Genomic DNA, 18,704 nt, shown 5'->3' with positions numbered 1-18,704 from the left:
CCTAAGAGACGCTCTTCCCACATATTCAAGCCTCCCACAACACAAGTTGCTACTGAACAGAACAGATACCAAGGAAGCACATAGGTAGGAAAAGATAAGAAACCTCCACCCCAAACCCCCACTCAAATACGTAGGGCCATTGCAATCAAAGTCTGAACATCAAGACGTATCTTTAACTGTATTTCTTACCCAGTGGAAAAGGAAGGCAATAGAAATAATAACATGTTGTTGAGTGCATTAGTATGCTCCGTATTTTTGTGCAAGTGGGTTGAAGTATATTGTACTACAGGTACAAGCTTCTGTGCCGAATACTGTTACTATTAGTTCAAAGCTTCAATGAGTTTGCAAGAAAGCATGGAACTGGAAAATCAGGTCAAATAACATTTTTCACCAAAACCAAGTTAGTGTATGTCAACTTAAAGGCAACTGGTCAAACAGTTTTAGCATAAACACCCTAAAAACAAAGATGACATACACAGGGCCAAAGAACTGAAAAAGCCTTTCAAAAAAGGAATCTGTGTAACAAACAGATCACAGTTTATTGCTGCGATGATCAAATACTTCCCCTACACATCTAGGGGGTTAGGATTAGATCCTGAGAGAAAGAACTCCTAAACTATTAGCTTTAGCTTCAAATACACTACTTCCTACGCTGTTTTTCCAACATCGTTGTAATTCAAGTATTCAGCCAAAAAAACAACTTGAATTTTGGCCCCATGAAGAGACGATCAGCTCTGTAAAACAGCTTACCTCTTCATTGATGTCGATCACATCTCCCAGCTTGAGTTCCAGCTCATCCTCATTCTGCGGGATGTACTCAAAGAGCACTTTGCACTGCCGCTTCTTGGACCCTGATTCAAGGGAAATGGCAAAAGTAAGAACGCTTGCAAAGGAAAACTAGTTTTTCCTCCACTCAGCTCCTGAGGATCAAATCTGACCAGAACACCCATAAATCATCCCAAAAAGCTACGTAGCATTTGCTGCTGGTTTTCCAGTTTGCTTGTGACACTTTAGGCTAGCGAGCTATATCTTAGATGGAGCTTGAAAACCATCAAGCTTCACAGACTGCCGATTACAAACAAATAAACACTACACTGCCAATTACCAACATGCTATAAAAAACATGTTGACACAAGCAAGTCACATAAATCCCCAGTACAATGATTTTCAAGCTATTTCCTGACTGAAATTTGCAAGAATGACAACCACTGCCAGTTGCAGTGTTAGCACTTGCTTGGAAGAAAATATGCAAGTTTGAGCCTCCAGTCTTTAAGGAATCCTGAAAGTAGTAACAAATGTTTTGCTCAGCACAACACTGAAGTGCCAATAGCCTTTCTGCCCTCTAACAAAGACCTTGCTAACTACAGGTCTGAGGTAATGCTAATGTTTGCTCAGCTCATATTTCAAAATCCAAACTCATTTTTATCTGCGAATGTAAAAACCCTCCCTTTTCTCAGTGCCAGTATGGAGTCCAGAAATTCAACCTAAGCTTCGATTAGCTGTGTTTGACAAAGGCAAAATTAAAATAAAGTGAAGTCTTTAGATTTTTGCCACATATCATTAAAGCTTTGCAGGCATTAAAGAGACAAAATGACATCTGGAAAGGGGAGGGCATTGAAGTGGCTTCCAACAACCCCTCCATCCAGAGCGGTGTGAAACCTATGATTGCCCAATTACTCTGCACATATCCCAGAGCGATGCTACGGCTGAACCCAGAGACTTTAGGCATTTGTCCTTCAAACAAGAGGCCATGCCTTCAGACCTTTTCCACAACAGAGCAGCCAGCACGCTTTTGAAGGCAATTGTCATCCTGAGCTATGACCCACACACGCTCCCTTATCCTCCTAAAAAATAATCTGCCACAGTTTAAGTGGAAATATGGATGAAAAACTTGAAGTGGTAAAGCTTAAGCTTGTAGGAGCTATATAATTTCCATATTCTCTCTTATACTATGCACTCCTTCCATACTCAAGCTTCAGCAATTATGGTTAGCTGAGTAAAAACATTTCAAAATACAGATACTGCCTCCAAGATTGATCCTTGTCTTATTATAGCAGTGTTTAAAGTCCAAAGTCAGATGTTCAGAAGACTGCCACGCCCAGCATCCTCAGTACAAAACCCACCAGGCATCTGAGTAACATTCAGCATTTAAAATTTCTGAGAGAGGGCTCACAAAATCAAGAATTTTCTACATGCTGGTTTATGGTCTGTGCTCTAAAGAGCTTAAAAGGGGGAGGAAACAAATAAACCAAAAGTATGAAGCTCTACGGGTTATTTCTAATAACACGTAATTGCCCACATAATACACCCGTCTTAACTCCACTGAAACTCATACATCAGCCAAGAGGGATGTTAGGTTCACAGTAATTGCAATAAACGGTTCACTGGCCTTTACTACCTCCTATGGCGCTTTCAGGGCTCCTCCTTTGTATGAGATTAACTGATATGGAAAAAAGGCAAATTAAAAAGTCATGGCCATTTGGTATAAATCTGATCTCAGCATTCCTTTTCATATTGTAATTATATCTAAATGGGGAAGTGGGGGAGAAAACAAACCCACAGATGCATTTCACATCCAGAACTCACTCTTACCTGAGGTCTGTTTTCAGTGATACCCAGTTTAGGAAGTACTGCCTTCCAATTTTGAAAATCTCTAGATTAACCTAGGAAGCTAACCAATCTGCTCAGAAAACACCACCCCAGCTTCACATGGTGCAACAGTACTGCTGGGCTGGCAGCCCCCGGGCAATTCTGTCCGTTTCCAAAACAACTTGTCTGGCTTCAGGTTTTATTTGTTTTGTACAGGGTAAATGAAATTTAGCCCTTTGTTGCCGTAATTTAGCACACCTTCTGTATTTTCCTTTTCCTGAATAAAGGCAGACATCTAACTGACAGGAATACTGCCTGCAGCTTACTACTCACCTGGTATAAAATGCCTGAATTCAGCAACAGCTGCACATGAGAACAACACAAGGACTTCCCAGGCAGAGACAACCTACCTCACCGCACCCTGGCAACCTACTATTAAAGTAGTTTAACTTTGTTTTTAACGTTGTAAATCTCATTTTACCAGGTTAGGAACCAGAAACGGAAAGACAACTAAGCACTGGAAACCTTTTGAAGGGAGTGAGCGATTGCCCAGGCACAGAGCAAACAGGATCTGCAAGAGTTGTTCAAACAGTCTTCCAGGAAAGAGAGAACAGCAAGTAAAATGGAAATGCAGAGATTGTCATTGTGCCAAGTAAACAGTTGTGTGCTTAAAGGAAGGTGCTTGAACACCATTTTCTTCTAGGATGATGAGACTAGCCATAGCACTGCAGAGTTTGAGACCACGCTGTACCTACTACCCTGGCCACAGCCACACAGCCAGCACCATGAGGACGAGACAAGCTGAATACGGGATCGGTCCAGGGTTAGGGAGACCAGAATGAGTAGCCGACACCTGAAATGGTATCAGATCATGTTCGTAGAATCACAGAACCCTAGAATATCTCGAGTTGGAAGGACCCATAAGGATCACGTTGATGCCCTTTCAGAGCCTGGTTGCATGAATCTAAGAACAGCGTTAATCTTTCAGGCTACATTTTCAAAAGCCTGCTGATGCAAACCTCTAACAGATACATATGTACTGTTGCCAATATGCCATACACAGATCAGATTCACTAAAAAGTAATTTTGAAGGTAACACCCTTAGTTGCCTAGAAGAAGGTTTCAACAAATTTGTAAATCTGGTGGTCCCATTTCAGGACTTTAAAACATGACTAGTGACTCTTCTCCTTTTATGGGCAAAACCTCAAAGCATAAACATACCAGAAACAGTAAGTTCTGAATTTTTTTCTTTTAAAAAAAAGCAAGCTTGAATCATAAATGCCTGCAATCTCTTATAAGAGAGAGTAATATACAGCAATGTCTCTCAAGACTGAGGTGTCCAAATACAAATCACAAGTCAATTTTTTGGATGCAGGGAACGCTAAGTTTTCTGCTCTAGTTTTTAGTCACCTTGATTTAAATACTGGCATTAAAACACAGAAGCCACAGATATGGAGGCACCAAGTCTGCACTCCTGACAATCTTGGGGGCTGCAGGTACAATAAAAGGAAGACCACTGCTTTTTCTTAGACACCACCAACTTCACCTTATTTCACACTAGAAGCAAGCCTACCAAACTAGAGGAACCTGAACTATAGAGTGCTTCCTTGTCACAAAGCCTTGAATTTGTAGCAAAACTTTTACGTTTAGAAGAAACGACCACAGGAAGATTTTTTTTATCAACATGAACAGGCCTGCAGTTCTCATTCAGTACCTGACAATACAAGCAGAGCTCACACGAAGTTACAGAGCAACTCTCTGGAATCCGGAAGGGGTCTAAATCCTGTTCCCAGGAAAATTCATCCTTATCGCTGCTGTTAAGAACTACATATGAGCTTTCTGCCCATGCATCCAGGAGCAGAAGTTGGCTTAGAATCAAAGTTTTTCCTCCTATGTCTCTAGTTCCGTACAACCTTAAAACTAAGTCAGACATTAAATAATTCATGTTTATCAAAAAAATGCACGTCAGCAGCTTACGCAATTCAAGGAATTGGAAAGACTACATACTCTTCTTGAAGCTTTTGGACGGGGGATGAGGCTGAAATCCTCCTGCTGGAAGCCCATAGCTGCTCATACGCTGCACAAGACTGGCTACATTGCCAGATTTCTCCCTCCTGACTGGTACGGCATCATCCTTGGGCTCTACATCCTTCTTAACTTCCTGAAACAAGAGATTTAAAAGATTGAGAGGCCATTTAAATTACCCAAGAGGTCAGTGTTTTTAGACAGGTGCTCCATAGACTACGAGATTTCAGCTACTTACCATTTGGTGTGTAATGATGCATTATACTCAAAAATCATGGCAACCTGCACCTAAACATACTAAAGGCCTTAATAAATTTGGCCCTTTCATACAATCATGTTAGTAAAGGTAAGTTGATGTGCTGAAACAGGGGCAGAATTTTAGCCATCTACTCCAACCCTAAGAAAAGTAGCTTCGAGCCCAGAAGTCCCATATTACAACTCTTACGTCACAGCTCATATTTGAAAACATTTTTTAAAAGATAAATATTACTTCAATGACAGACCCATAGGGTAGGGCACTAAATAAAATATTGTAGTATATAAAACTGCATTAGGTGATCATTTCTGCCTCAGAAAGCTCAAAGGTTGTTTACAGACAAGATGCAATCGTACTGCTGAAAGACACGAGTGGAAAAGAAAGTGAGATACAAGAAATAGAGTGGGAGGAAGTGAGGGGAAAAGTGTAGGAGGAAAGTAACAGAGACATAATTTTTCTGATAATAGTCTCCCACCTTCCTGTCTTTCTAAATTAAGGTCTTAGCATTGAAATTGAATGCGCCAATCAAGACTAAGAAGCCTATAAACAAGAAAGCATCAGTTCTTGACAGAAAATGCCATGGACGCAGCAGTTACTCTACTGCATCAGCTCATTAAATGATATTCCACTGGAGAACAGACACTCTGAAAGAAGGAAATCACCACTTTGCACAAGAAGAAACCCATTAACGTCAGATCAATGGCCCATCTAGTGCAGAACACATCTCCCAGCAGCCACAATCCCAGACGCTCTTTAGAGCTAGCCTGCAACCCAGATCCTCCCACATTCCCAGAGCACCCATAAGGGTTTCATTAGGGAGATACATCCCCTCCTCTCTCCCTTTCATGTCTGCAGATGAAGCTGTCTAATCCCTTTCTGCCTGCATTGTCCTGTCTGCCTCCCCAGCTTCCTTGGGGATAGACATCAGATATTCGCTCTCTGCTACATAAAGAAGCTCCTCTCATTTGCTTTAAGCTGACACTTTACTAGTCCCAATCTGTGTTCCCCACCATTGCATTTAGTCTATGACTACCTCCATGGCTGTGTAAACCTTGATCATCTCCCCTGTTGGCTTTATCCTCTCAACTGAAGAGTCCCAGCCTTATCAGTCCCCATCTCACCAGGCAGCTGCTCCATCCCCTTAAACATCTAGCCACCTGTCCCCATCCTGGTCTCTATAGATCTGATGACACCAGGCATCCTGCCGGTGTTTTGGGCTGTCACTGCACCCAGAGCTGAGGATTTCAGAGAACTGAAAGCAGCACTACCAGGTATTCATGAGCTGATGCTCAACTCTCAACTGGCAGTTCCACGTAGGTATGGTATGGATTACCTGTTCTTATACACATTATTTGGCATTTACCTACCTTCAGGCTCACCTGCCACCCTTTTTGCCTGCTCAGCTCCTTGCCATCAGCATGGCATTAGACTACATAAGAGTCTAACAGCACTCACAAAATGGGCATGTCCACTGTTAAATCCCCTCTCCAGATGACCGGAGATGCTGGACAAAGACAGTACCACAACCAACTCCTGAGGGATCCCGTCGCCGACTCTCCTCTGTCCTCACAAGTCACTGATAAGTCCTTTGCTTCTTATTCTTTAAGCTACTTCCAATCCATAAAAGAATTTTTCCTTCAGCCTGAGAGAAGCTTTATTCCTTCAATAACTTGATGGAAAACTTTATGATAAAGACTTTCTGAAAACCCAAGTGTGTTACATCCACTGAACCTCATGTGCCTGTGTGCTTAGCAAGACCCTCAAAGCCCATCAGCTTTCCCACCACCACAGCATTACAATGTCTTGAGGAAATCAAACACCCATAAGTACTTTGCAGCTTTTCATGATCCACTTCAGAACAATTCTTGTATCCACCACCAGTAGCCACTAGTTAACAACTCCACTAGTTATTTCAGCTACAGCTGCAATAAAATATTTAATAATATTTGAAAACAAATCTTGGCTAGACATATATATACACACTCTTATTAACATCATGTGAACTCTTAAACATGAGCTTTAAGACAACAGAACCCATGCATTGATGAAATGCCAAAAAATGAGAAGCGTATTCAACAGGACCTCTCTGGTGCTTTCTGGAACATTAAAACCCAGGCTATTTACTGCAGCTGTCCAGCTGGAAAACTCAGCAGGTCTGGAAGCTACTGATGCTTTCAAACAAACTACAAACCTCAAGTCAAACAGTCCAAAGCACCTTCTTATTTCCCAAAAGAGCAGAGCGAGTCAAATAAACAAGAGTACAGACAGCACAATTTTTCCTCCCATTGATCTACACTACATAAAGAGGCTTTTCAGAAAACAGGCAAGTAGTTCCTGCTGTTACTCTCCTTCATCCACAGGGACTTCTGCCCTGGAGATCTTAGCTCTGCTGAGATCCCACCTTCCAAGTCAAAAAAAAAAAAAAAAAAGTGCGCACTCCAGAACAGCATAGCATCGTGTCTACCTTCCATTTGAGTAGACATTTCACATTTCAAAGACATTGTCATTCTCAGTCTTATAGTTGTTTTTTGGCCAGTTACTTGCAAGTCTGATAAACCACGAGGAATTAAATTTGGCTACAGCTGAAAAGTTTGCCACCTGCAAAACACCTTTCTAGCTGCCTTACTGACAAGGCCATTCTGCTCAACTGAAAAACATACTGGCACTTGAAAACTTGACTAGAATGGATCTGTCCCTGGATTTTTAAAATTATAATCTTTTGGTATGCAATTTATACAGCCTCCAAAAGCTGCTCCAGGAACCAAAGCTTCCCCAGTTAACCAGTTTCTCAATTGTAACACTTTCCAGTGAGGAGTCAGCTCCAGGCTCCTTCCCCAGGTTTGCACTTCGCACAAGACTTCAGAAGTGGCTGCTGCAATAATTTTCTGAAAAGCAGAGATGCAAAAGAGAAGTGGGAAAGATACTCAGGCGGCCTGGTCAGAAACATGACCAACTTCTTCTAATAAATTTAAAATAAGAAAAAAAAACCCACAAACCACTTCCAAATGCTATAACAGGCTAAGGTAAGCATCACCTTTATCAGTAATTTGTAGTAAACAGACAATATACTTTTAAGTTCAGCAGTAGTATCAAAGGCAGCAAAGTAACTGATAGGTTACAAACAACAGGAAATTATTTGAGACAAAAGCAGTGACCACAACAAAAGACCAAAGACCCAAAAATGAAAGGAGGAATGCTTGAGTGACTGTCTTGCCTGGCTTGAGTCAGTAATTGAAGTGATGACAGGTAGGAAATACTCCAAGTCTAACACAAGATTAGCAATGGCAAATATAACAGAAAATATAGTGGAATTAGATTGAGAGATCTAAAATAATTCTGTGAGCAACAGTTACATGAAGAAAGTCTTTCAGACAGATTCAAAGGCTTAAGATTTATTGATGAAGAATTTAATCAGCAGAAACCAGAAAGAACAACTGGACACTGGGAGAGGCTGGTACCACCAGACCTTCCTAATACAGCTAAGATATGAAAGTTGAATACTTCAATACACAGGTAAAAGAAACCTTCCTAATCCAAGATATATAAAAAGGAAAGAAGATGCAAGGAAAAGATCAAAATGCCCACGTGAAAAAACCAGGAGCAGAGAGCTGCAAATAATCAGAAAAGATTTGCAATAGACAGACATGGTAAAGAACCAATGCCAGCCACGCCTGAATCAGAGAGTGGATGGTGATATTTTACTTCATGTATCAGAAAGCACGCTGTGACCGTAACATCAAGTGAAGCTGCTTTGCAACAAGGGGAGGAAAAATAACCACACAAGAGTCTACCGCTACAGCAACCAGTGATAAATCTAGTTTTGACAAAGAACTACAGAAGAAGGGGTTAGTAAGCAGTGCACGGATAAGCCAGCAACTGTTTTCTCAATATTTAACATAGTAACCTTTAGAACATCCTTGTAAAGTAAGGACTAGTTTTTTTCTTCTTGTTAAAGAGGAACTGCAGCATTAATTATCCTTCCTCAGGGCATTAAAAACCACATTCAATCCAAACCAAGTTAAAGCAAATTCAGGAATCCCTGGTCTCCTCACCCGCAAGCAGTCCGCTACACCACAAACCTGTATTTCACATCAGTCCTCTAACAGTAGGAAACTGTTCTAAGATTCATTTTCAAAAGCACACGTCAGGATCCTCTGACATACATACCTGTCACCACTACCAGCAATTTCCTTCTGAGCATCATCGTTATGACTCTCTGACCTTTTGGACATGGTACAGTTTTACAGAGGAAGTAATTTCTAAACAAGACACATGTTTGGATCTCTGAAAACTGACACTAATCGATGCAAACATTAATACATGCCCCATTAATAACGTTAACAAGAGTCTGCAATTAACGTTAATGTCAGTAAGAGTCTACAATTCTTACATCTCTGCCCAAACAGCTGGCCTGAATTTCAGTGGTTGGAAAACAACACTGCCCACAGGTCTCATCTCCCAAGTACCACTATAACCAACCTGAACATGCCAAAGCCTCCTATTCATTGGCTTCACAACAAGTAAGGCTTTTTTCTTCCTTTGTTTTTGTTGTTTTTTAAGTCAGCCTCGTATATCCAAACTAACAGAGAGAGTCTGTGCTGTGACAATACCAACAAAAAGCCTCCAGGACACTTCAGCTTGTTTTGAGATGAGGCCACTACCAGCTGCCAGCCAGCAAAACCGAAATGAAAATCTGACATTAACTGCAGCTGGAAATTTTAATATTTTTATTATGCCAGTCCGCTGCAGTTCAAGGCTTGTCAGTGTTTCCATTAGCAACACAGATTTTATGCATTTATGACTTGGCAGTAGAAGGTCAATACAGACTGTCTCTTGGCACAGAACACACTCAACTGGGAAGTAACCACCCACTCTTTCTGTTGCAAACTACAGCACGAGTCATAAAGGTCTGAAGTTTTCATAATCTCCACTAAACGCATATTTCACAACACTTACAAAATTTGCCAAATCACTACAGGCTGCTATGCAAAAATGTGTATAAGTCTAACTCAAAAATATAAAAAGATTAGGGTGATCTTAAGGGGCTATTGTCTTAATTGCACCTGTTAAGTTTAACAATTCCTCAGGGAAATGTATATGTTTTTATATAAAATCTCAAAATCATTTAGGTACAGCAACATGTGAAACAAGAATTATTCTTCTTTATACACAGACAAAAAACTAACACATTTAAATTCATCTATAGCCTCATGATGCCCGTTAAAATAAACAAATAAGCAGGCGGTCCTGACCTACTTTTTAAGCGAGCAAGCAAACAGCCTTCCCACCATCAGCTGCTTGCCCACGCATGGCTCCAGCAGGGACAGCAGGATCCTCCCCACTTCCCTCGCCAGAAGCACTAGAAGAGCACTAAAATCAGTGGGGCACTGGAGATAGAGAAAGCAGGTCAGATTGTCTGAAAGGACATGAGGAATGGATAGTTATAAATATTAAGTCTGTTCCTGAATTACAGGGCACAGAGAAGTTCATTATCCAGCAAACCTAAATCCTTAGCTAGAATCTTCAAGCATAAATATTAAGACTTTAGCTGCCCACCTCCTTCTAGACATGTCATTATAACAAGACCAATCATCTTTAGACTTTTTACGTTACTTCCACTGTAAACTACAAAACATCAGCTTGTACAAAAGCAATGTGTGTTTCTGTTATTGGCTGAGTACATTTTAAAGCAAGATCTCAAGCAACGGTAAACAGGCTCAATCTCTAAAGAGGCTGAGATGAAGAATACACAAATGTAAATGTTTGAGCCTCCACATACGATTTTCTCATCTCTTTTCTTCCCCTTTTCTCACCTCTTTTCTCCCCCATCAGAACATGGGGTGGCAAATTAAGTTTATGATTCATATTTTACTGGGCAGAAAATAAGGAAGTCAGAATTGAACCTGTCACTTATTTTAGGGGAGAGGGAGGAATTGGAAGCTTGTGATAAATCTACAGGCAACAGTTCCGTTTATGCGAGTTTATCTCTTCCCCTCACAGCCTGCAAAACCCCATCACTGAAAAATACATATGTATGTGTGTGACTATATAAATACATATAAAAATCTGGATAGCTGCATACAGATGAGAGTCAGCCATAACCTGTTCAAGCACAATGAAATACCGTGGTTCCTGGAACACAAAAATCTTCACATAGCTGATTATTTAAGCACCCATTACCTCTCGCATTTACAGTCTTAGTTACAGCAGCCGACAGGCAGGCACAGGGCAGCTTTAACAGCTCCAGACTCTCAAATCTAAGATATCCCATGTCTTTGCATTTTGCCAGTGTCTCCTCCTTGAACAGAAAACGTGTTTTGTCATCCTCAATGCAGGCGCCCACAGAGGCAAAATATTTAATAAAGGCAAAGAATGAAAGATTAATAATTTGCAGCTACTCCTATCTGCCCCATTCCTTTGCCACACTTGCCATGAACTAAAGGGACAGATCAAGACAATTTATGAACCAAAATAGCTGAGAAGCTCCTGAGCTTTTTCCCTGGAGCATTTGGAGGTCAGAGCAGGTTCCACCTCCTGACAGAATTGCTCGGCTGGGAGAGGTCTCCGACTCCCCCGAGGATTAAACGTTATTATTGAAAATGGAAACAAATCACTTTAAAGATGAAAGTAGTTACCGTCTGAAGAACAGACAAACTTCATAACCTTTGTTTTGCAAGACAAATTACCTCCTGGGCAATTTAACATGTGTAACGGTGGATTTTTTTTTGGCCTAATTTATGGCCAAAGTAGGGGCTCTTTAACAGTAATTCACTGGGTTTATTTTTTAAGTGCTGACCCATGATCAGGCTGAACCAACAGCAAAGCAGCATCACTCCTCGTCTTTGCCTCTTCCAAAACTGAAATTGCTTCATATTCTGACTTCTGTACACCCCAGTCAAAGGCATTTCTGTTCAAGACTTAAGGTTAGAAAACAGTTTCCAGCTGACAGGAATCCCCAGCTGTTTTCACAGGAGCTACAGACACATACTGCTATGGGAGTCACTGTAGTTCCTCAACACAGCACACCACTTGCTCAAAGGCCATTATCAGCTGAGCATGGATTTGGAAACTCCTCTAAATGCTTCTTATAAGAGAGTTTTACGCAGAGCTATCCATTTACATCTAAAGTTTTCATGTGCTTTAAACATGAGATTACAGAAAGCAAGGATGCAGAGTCCTGGTAGATAAACTTATCCACCATCAAGCAATGCCAGAAGACATCTGTGGACTCTCTGTGCATAGCAGAGTTTCATAAATGGTTGGAGAAATATTTTCAGAAAGTTGCATTATTAATACTTGTGCCTGCTGCAGGTTCAAATCACAATTTCTAACTTTTTCCCCCAAGCATAAAATATAATTAGCTACAGAAGAAGTGACTCAAGCCAGGCTCGCGCTTCTCCAGTTTGCAGACAGAACCCCAGCATTTCCTTCTATTAAATCACACCCACATCACGTCACTGAACATGAATTTTAACAAGTTACCAATATTTTACATGTGTTATAATCTATGCTAAATATAGATCATATAATCATACTGCTTCCCTGTTAGAAAGGCATCATCAATCAGGCAAGGTATCACTTCTTTCCCACAATACATAACATGTGGAATAAGCAGGACCTCTGGGAAGCATAAAAAAAGAAATTACTGAGTCACTTCAGACTTACAGACTAAAACTTGGCCCATTGAATAAATTTAATATTTGAAGGTGAAGAACAGGCAAACAACTGGACTCTCCTAAATAAGGGAAACCCATCTCTACAGAGGGAATGTAGAAGCAGGCTTGGAATTTCATATCTTGATATATATATATTAAATTACATAAAAATCTATAATTATTATACATATATTATTTGTATCTATAAATATATATATAATTAATTATTTTTTAGTGGGGAGAACTGGATACCTATAGAGCTTGTGTCAAACAAGTGTCAAAACAGATTCTGATCTGAGGTCTAGTTAACATTTGCAAAATACAAGAGACCTAAAAACATGTAATGTCTTAGCATCCTAAGAAGCTTTTGCCAATGTTAAAAAGACTCTTTCCATCTGCTTTCAACAAGGATCAAAGCCCAGATGCAGAAAAGCACAGCAGTCAGATCACCAGGCCTACCAACAGTGGAGCAAAGAATCCTAAATTAACAGGACTAACTAAAGGAAGCCCAGATGTGTACATCAATGTTTCCCAACCATTTAATTAAGAAAAAAAAGTTAGTCTTCATTCACATTCACAGCCAGATAAAAACATCTTAGAATGTTAATTGCATTTCTGTTCTATTCTACTTGCTTATACATATGAAAATTTAATTACATTTCTTGTAATTGTTTTATAGACTAACAGTTAATGTCCTGTCAACCACCAGCCACAAAATAGCACTTTAGATCAATGAAACCAAGAATCACATGTGGCAGAGGGCAAGATATAGATCCAGCTCCTGCAGCACATGGTGTTTTATCAAACTTCCCCACAATGGAAGGCAGGAAGACATTTCTTTCCCTTCTCCCAGTCAAGTGCCTCTGTTGCTGTGTCCAGAGAAATGTGTGACCCATTAACCACTAAGGTCCACTTTGATGTTTAACTCATAACATGCCTTGTTCCTTCTCACCATCATCCTGGCTTCCTGCATCTGCTGTCATACTCAGCTTATCTTCCCTGTATCCCTGTTCCAGGGCACCCCTCTCTCTCTCTCCATCCCCTGTAAAACCTCCAGCACTTCACTCGTGGCCACCTCTGCACAAAGGTTAAAGCAAGTTAAAACATTGCCACATCTACGTCCTATCACAACTCTTGCCTAAGACACAAAATTAAATGCTTATGAGATTTGCTGAATCAGGGCTAAAAATATAAACCTCAAAATCTCAGTGAAGATTAAAAGCGGTTTGAAGATTACATTTTATCAAAGATTCACATATTAACTAACATTTTTAACTAAAAAACACATATTGCTTTCTGCTGCTGTTGAGCAGAGAGAGGTGACAGGGCACCTGCCTATCATCATCAGTTTTTAACAGTTTGAAAGCTTATTACACCAAGTCCAAAGCTAATGTACTCACATACATACAGCGAAATAGTATTTTTAGGAAGTAAAAAGTACAGAAAACCTTGTTAAGCCTAGCAAACATTCACCACATCTAACTTTGAGATCAGTTCATTGTAATAGCTAGAACTCGCTATACAAGGAAGGAAAACCATACATTCAAAAATAAATCTAATACAGAAAACACTACAGTAGAGGAGAGCTAACTTCCCCCCTCCAAAACAAAAAAATTCACAAGTGGTGCAAACATTACGAGATGACAGACCAGATTAGCTAGCCTCACACAAGTTTAAGTTTCAACTTCACAAGTAGATTACTTCATTCAACCTCATAAAAAAAGCAGAAGAACAGATTTAATATTAACTGTGTTGGGCGTACACACATGTTGATTTATTAGGCATATGGCAAAGCACTAAAAATATAGTGCTGGAATGCATGCCGAGCTTCCCAGGATGTAGCGAACATTACATATTACATTACCTGGGTAACTGACCTTTTTAGTATTATTACATATGCTAATTCCAGAGTACATATTTATGGCTGTATTTTAGACTTCTGTACACAGGAAATTTCTAAACTTAAAAGTAAGTTTTCTGCACACATCCAGTCAATTATTGCTGACCAAGACACTGGCGATGCTTTGTGGAGTTTACTCAGTAAGGGTTGCAAACGCCACCTGATGCAACACACCCTGTTTGCAAGCTTCCAGCCAGAGAATGGCTACCTTTCTCCAGTGCTTCCAGAGGAAGTTACAAAGTTATGCACAAATCAAGTGTAAAAAGGAAGGGCAAAAGAGCAGACTGTTTCATGTGGTTAAAGGAGTAACTACTTATATGTACCTGTTGGCCCTTCCAGACCAGCTTGTGCAACAAACCATTACACCCAAACTGCACAGCACTATGACTATCCAGGAGTGTGCAGATACAGAGTAACACCACAAGCTGATACACCATTTAGAAAGGCAAGAGGTGCATGTACACTCAAGAAACTTGGATAACTCAAATCAGGGAGAATAATTACCATATTAAGCAGGATTCACACAAGTCATTAATCCTGTTTTATCCTGCTGTCCTTCGGAACAGTACCTCAAGTCCCTTCCATACCAGTACTGCCACTGAGGCAAAATTTAGGAGCTCTTTCCATTTCTCCCATGCTCTTGGCAACACAGTATTTTAAAATACTAAATATTAAAAGAAGCACCAGTGTTTTCTTCATTCTGTGTTCGCATTCAGCCATGGAAGACTTCACAATGCTACAGATTTTTACTCTCACAGTGAAACAACAATTTTCAAATGCAAACTGAAAGCTTCTTGACAGGTGATTTTTTTTTTTTTTTTAAACATTTTGAAGCACAGATGCTCACCTAGAACAGGGAAAGGCCACACCATTTCACCAAATTTTCTGCACTTAAATAGTTAACTTTTGAGGAAAGCATTTGTAACATTTCAGACCTAATACTCCATCAAGATAAATAATTAATATAGCCACATAACTTTCTCATGCCTTATCTTTACAATCAACATACCTGTACTGCCTCAGAATTTGAAATAATTTACACATCCCCAGCCAACACCGATACGGCAATAAAATCCCAGTGTAGACACAGTGACAAGACAAAAAGACAACCTGGCAAGCAGGTGCCCACAAGCGGCTGTGTTGGCATAGCTGGGTCAGCAGCAGCAGCTCTATGGTTCAAAGTCTCAGACCATCTGCAAACTCAAACCAACCTCAAGACTTTACTTTTTCCCCTCTGCATGCCAGATACAGTCAGTTTACAGAGGGAAGTCACAGGGTTGGGGCCCAACTGGTATAAACCCAAGCAGTCAATGCAGTAATTTGACTGCAAAAACACCCACAGGAATAAGAATAATCCGTTATGAGCTCTGAATCCCAGCAAAACCTCTTCTATATGACTATATGCCTATATATCAGTGCCACTAGCTATATCTGCCAATGTTTTCAGCTGTTGTTTTTTCTTTTAATCTTATTTTTAGAAACTATGGTTCCCCCATCATAAGCAAGACTCACTCAAGCCATTTATCCTGACGTTCAGTTGGAAGAAACCCGTTTCCTTGTTTATTCAGGCCAAAATAGCTGGCTAGTAGAGACCCGTCTCCCACCTCACAAGCACAGGAATCATTACCATCATTCTCACAAATCCCAGACACATGCCAATGGATGGGATTAGCAGGAGCAGTTCAGGCAAACCCACTGATATTGCACCCCCTGATAACACACTCTCCAGTGGCACTATCTTGTCCCAAAGCCAGAAGAAAAAAAATCAGCAGGAACGATGGATGATACCATCGTATCGGCAACAGGTCCTAAAGCACCAGCCTGAACTCTCAGCTTCACTCCTTGCCAGGAGACAAAGAGCCAGCCTACACCCATAGTTTCTCTCATATACTCAGCACTGAAACCAAAATTACTTAATACAGCTTTCAATCTTGCATGTTATCTTTGTTTCTGAAAAACAAGAACTGCCAACTTCAAAGCAAGCATCGCCTTCTTACCAGCAGGGCTGCCTACCTCTCCCTGGGAAGCTAACGGCAGCTCCAAGCTCCTCTGTCTCACCTCCCTACGCAACCCAGTGTGATGACAGTTTCCTCAAAACAATAATAAGTGAAGGAAAAAGCTGTATAAACTGAAATATCATTTGACCAATAGAATTGATAAATTACTGCATATCTAATTTTCTCCAAGCCTTCCTTGGATGCAAAGAATTTGGACAGAACACCTAGCAGAGGAGCAAACACCAAAATTCTGGACATAGATACGTGTTTTATTCCATTCTGTAAAGACTCTTAATTACTTCAGACTAGATGCACGTGGCTTATCCTATATACATTGTTTAAAAGCTTACAGTTATTAATCTGGTTTTTTAATTAATGTTACTACACTATTTAATTGTGCCTAGATTAGAATTAAGAACAACCCAGAAGAGAGTGACACTGTCTTGCCCGCGATCCCTCCCGACTCCACGATTCCTGTTTAAAGTTCCGGGTGGGGTCAATTTTCTATTTTTGAAAAGGAATTACGGAAGACACTATGCTTGAAGGAGTTTTCAGCCAAAACTTCTCTCACCGGTTCACAGCATGCTCGGTGCTTAACAGCATCCCACCAGCAAGAACATAGGAAGGAGGCAGCAAAGACACAGCCTTAAGAAGTTGGGTCAGCTGTGCTAATACTCTAAAGTTTTGGTCTAAGGGGGCTTTTAAGGGAAGGAAAGGGGCTTGGGTTTTGTTTTGTTTACATGGACAAACACATAGACCAGGAAAGTGGACAAGAAAGTAACCCCTAAAAACAAATCGCCCTTTTTAAAAGAAATTCTTCATGCAACCACCATAGTTGTCTATAGTTCCTAAACATCTCTACATACTACAGAAAAGTAGATAAGCTAAACCAAAACTAAGTTAATTTTACTACACAAATAACTCTAAGGCCAAGAATTTACATTATATATTAAATAAAATCTAAAAATTATATTGCAATCACAACTTTTAAATTTGTGCTACTGTTCACGCTCATTACCCTGAAAAGCAAAAGTCTGTTTACAATATTTGATATTAAGAACATATGGAAAATAAAGCAAGCTTACCGCTTCCAAGGACATATTTGCTCGAACACACCCAGTGTTGCAGGTTTTTTTTATTTAGGGGGAGGAAGAAAAATGTCACAGCGAGCAAAGTTCACGTGTTAACCTGAAAAGGATCCAGGCTCAGTGCTAAGCTAAGCGGGAGCAGCTGCACACACCTGCACAGGCAAAAAAAGTTTTCTCCGAACCAGCTCCATCGCAGATGCGTCCTCCACTGGGCAGGCAGCTGAAGCAGAGCATATCCTAAACACACTTGTACAAGTGTCCAGCTTGCTCACCAGAATGCCCCCGAAGCCTACCAGCAAACTTTTCTACCTTAACTGATGAAAGCTACTAATTAATCTATGCGCTGCTCCTCCCTCATTCGAGTTAGGCTGCCTTGAGCTCATGATCGAACTGGTTTTACTACCGTGAAAAGCCATATCACTCACAATATGGCTAGTTACAAAACTAAGATAGCAATAAATAAAATCAAATACAACAAGGAACTTAAGTTCTTAAAAACCTTCTCAGCTATGTACGGACAAAAAACATCAAAAATGAGCAGAAGGATGAACACCAAATCATCACTTCCAGCTTACCAACACAATAGTGGGCTGCAGAGTAAATAGAGCTACTAAAAATAAATAAATAATAAACAAACAACAAAATACAAACCAAAAAAACCCAACCCAAAAGCAAAAAGCCTTCCACATCCCACACACCTCAACATCTCCAAAAACCTCACACATTGAGTCTAACAGCATTACTGCACTGCTCTAACCCATACTGAAAATGAATGTCTGTGTGTACGTTTCGCACTGTGATGAATTTTAGAAAGGAAAAGCCACTCTCAAAGAAAACAATAAAAGTCTCCTAGGTTTTGACTGCTAATTCCTTTCAGGAATTTATGAAGTTGTTTATTTTAAATTGCCCATACAGGAAGAAGGAGAAAAATGGCAATAACAATGTCAGGAACAAGAACTCTAATTCAAATATTTCAACTCCACTAAAAGCGTATATGCACACAGTTCAAACAGGAATTTTAAATCAGGTTTTGTTGATAAAATTGGAAATGTATGCACTCCAAAAATCCAGCACTGCCATACAGGGAGAAAATCTTTAAAAAGGCCTAGTACTGTAAAGTGAATTCAAGGAAATTAGCTTCACAAGTGGGCAGTGTAATTGCTTGTACCTTTTTTACCTATTTGTTTTCAACTA

The 18,704-nt window shown here is 40.2% G+C and overlaps 1 protein-coding gene across 2 annotated transcripts in view; it reads right to left on the bottom strand.

The window, feature by feature from the left end:
• CD2AP (CD2 associated protein) overlaps positions 1-18,704 on the bottom strand; it is an 86,445-nt gene that overhangs the window by 38,632 nt on the left and 29,109 nt on the right. For both annotated transcript variants that reach the window (XM_075497790.1, XM_075497791.1), the window contains 2 exons: positions 4,597-4,750; positions 751-851 (listed from right to left, as the gene is read on the bottom strand). In XM_075497790.1, coding sequence (XP_075353905.1) covers positions 751-851; positions 4,597-4,750 — 255 coding nt within the window. The remainder of the gene's footprint in view (positions 1-750; positions 852-4,596; positions 4,751-18,704) is intronic.

The sequence above is a fragment of the Mycteria americana genome, chromosome 3 (genome assembly GCF_035582795.1).
Source record: "Mycteria americana isolate JAX WOST 10 ecotype Jacksonville Zoo and Gardens chromosome 3, USCA_MyAme_1.0, whole genome shotgun sequence".
NCBI lineage: Eukaryota > Metazoa > Chordata > Aves > Ciconiiformes > Ciconiidae > Mycteria > Mycteria americana.
The sequence above is the reverse complement of the archived record's forward strand: the minus strand, read 5'-3'. Positions and strand labels throughout refer to the sequence as shown.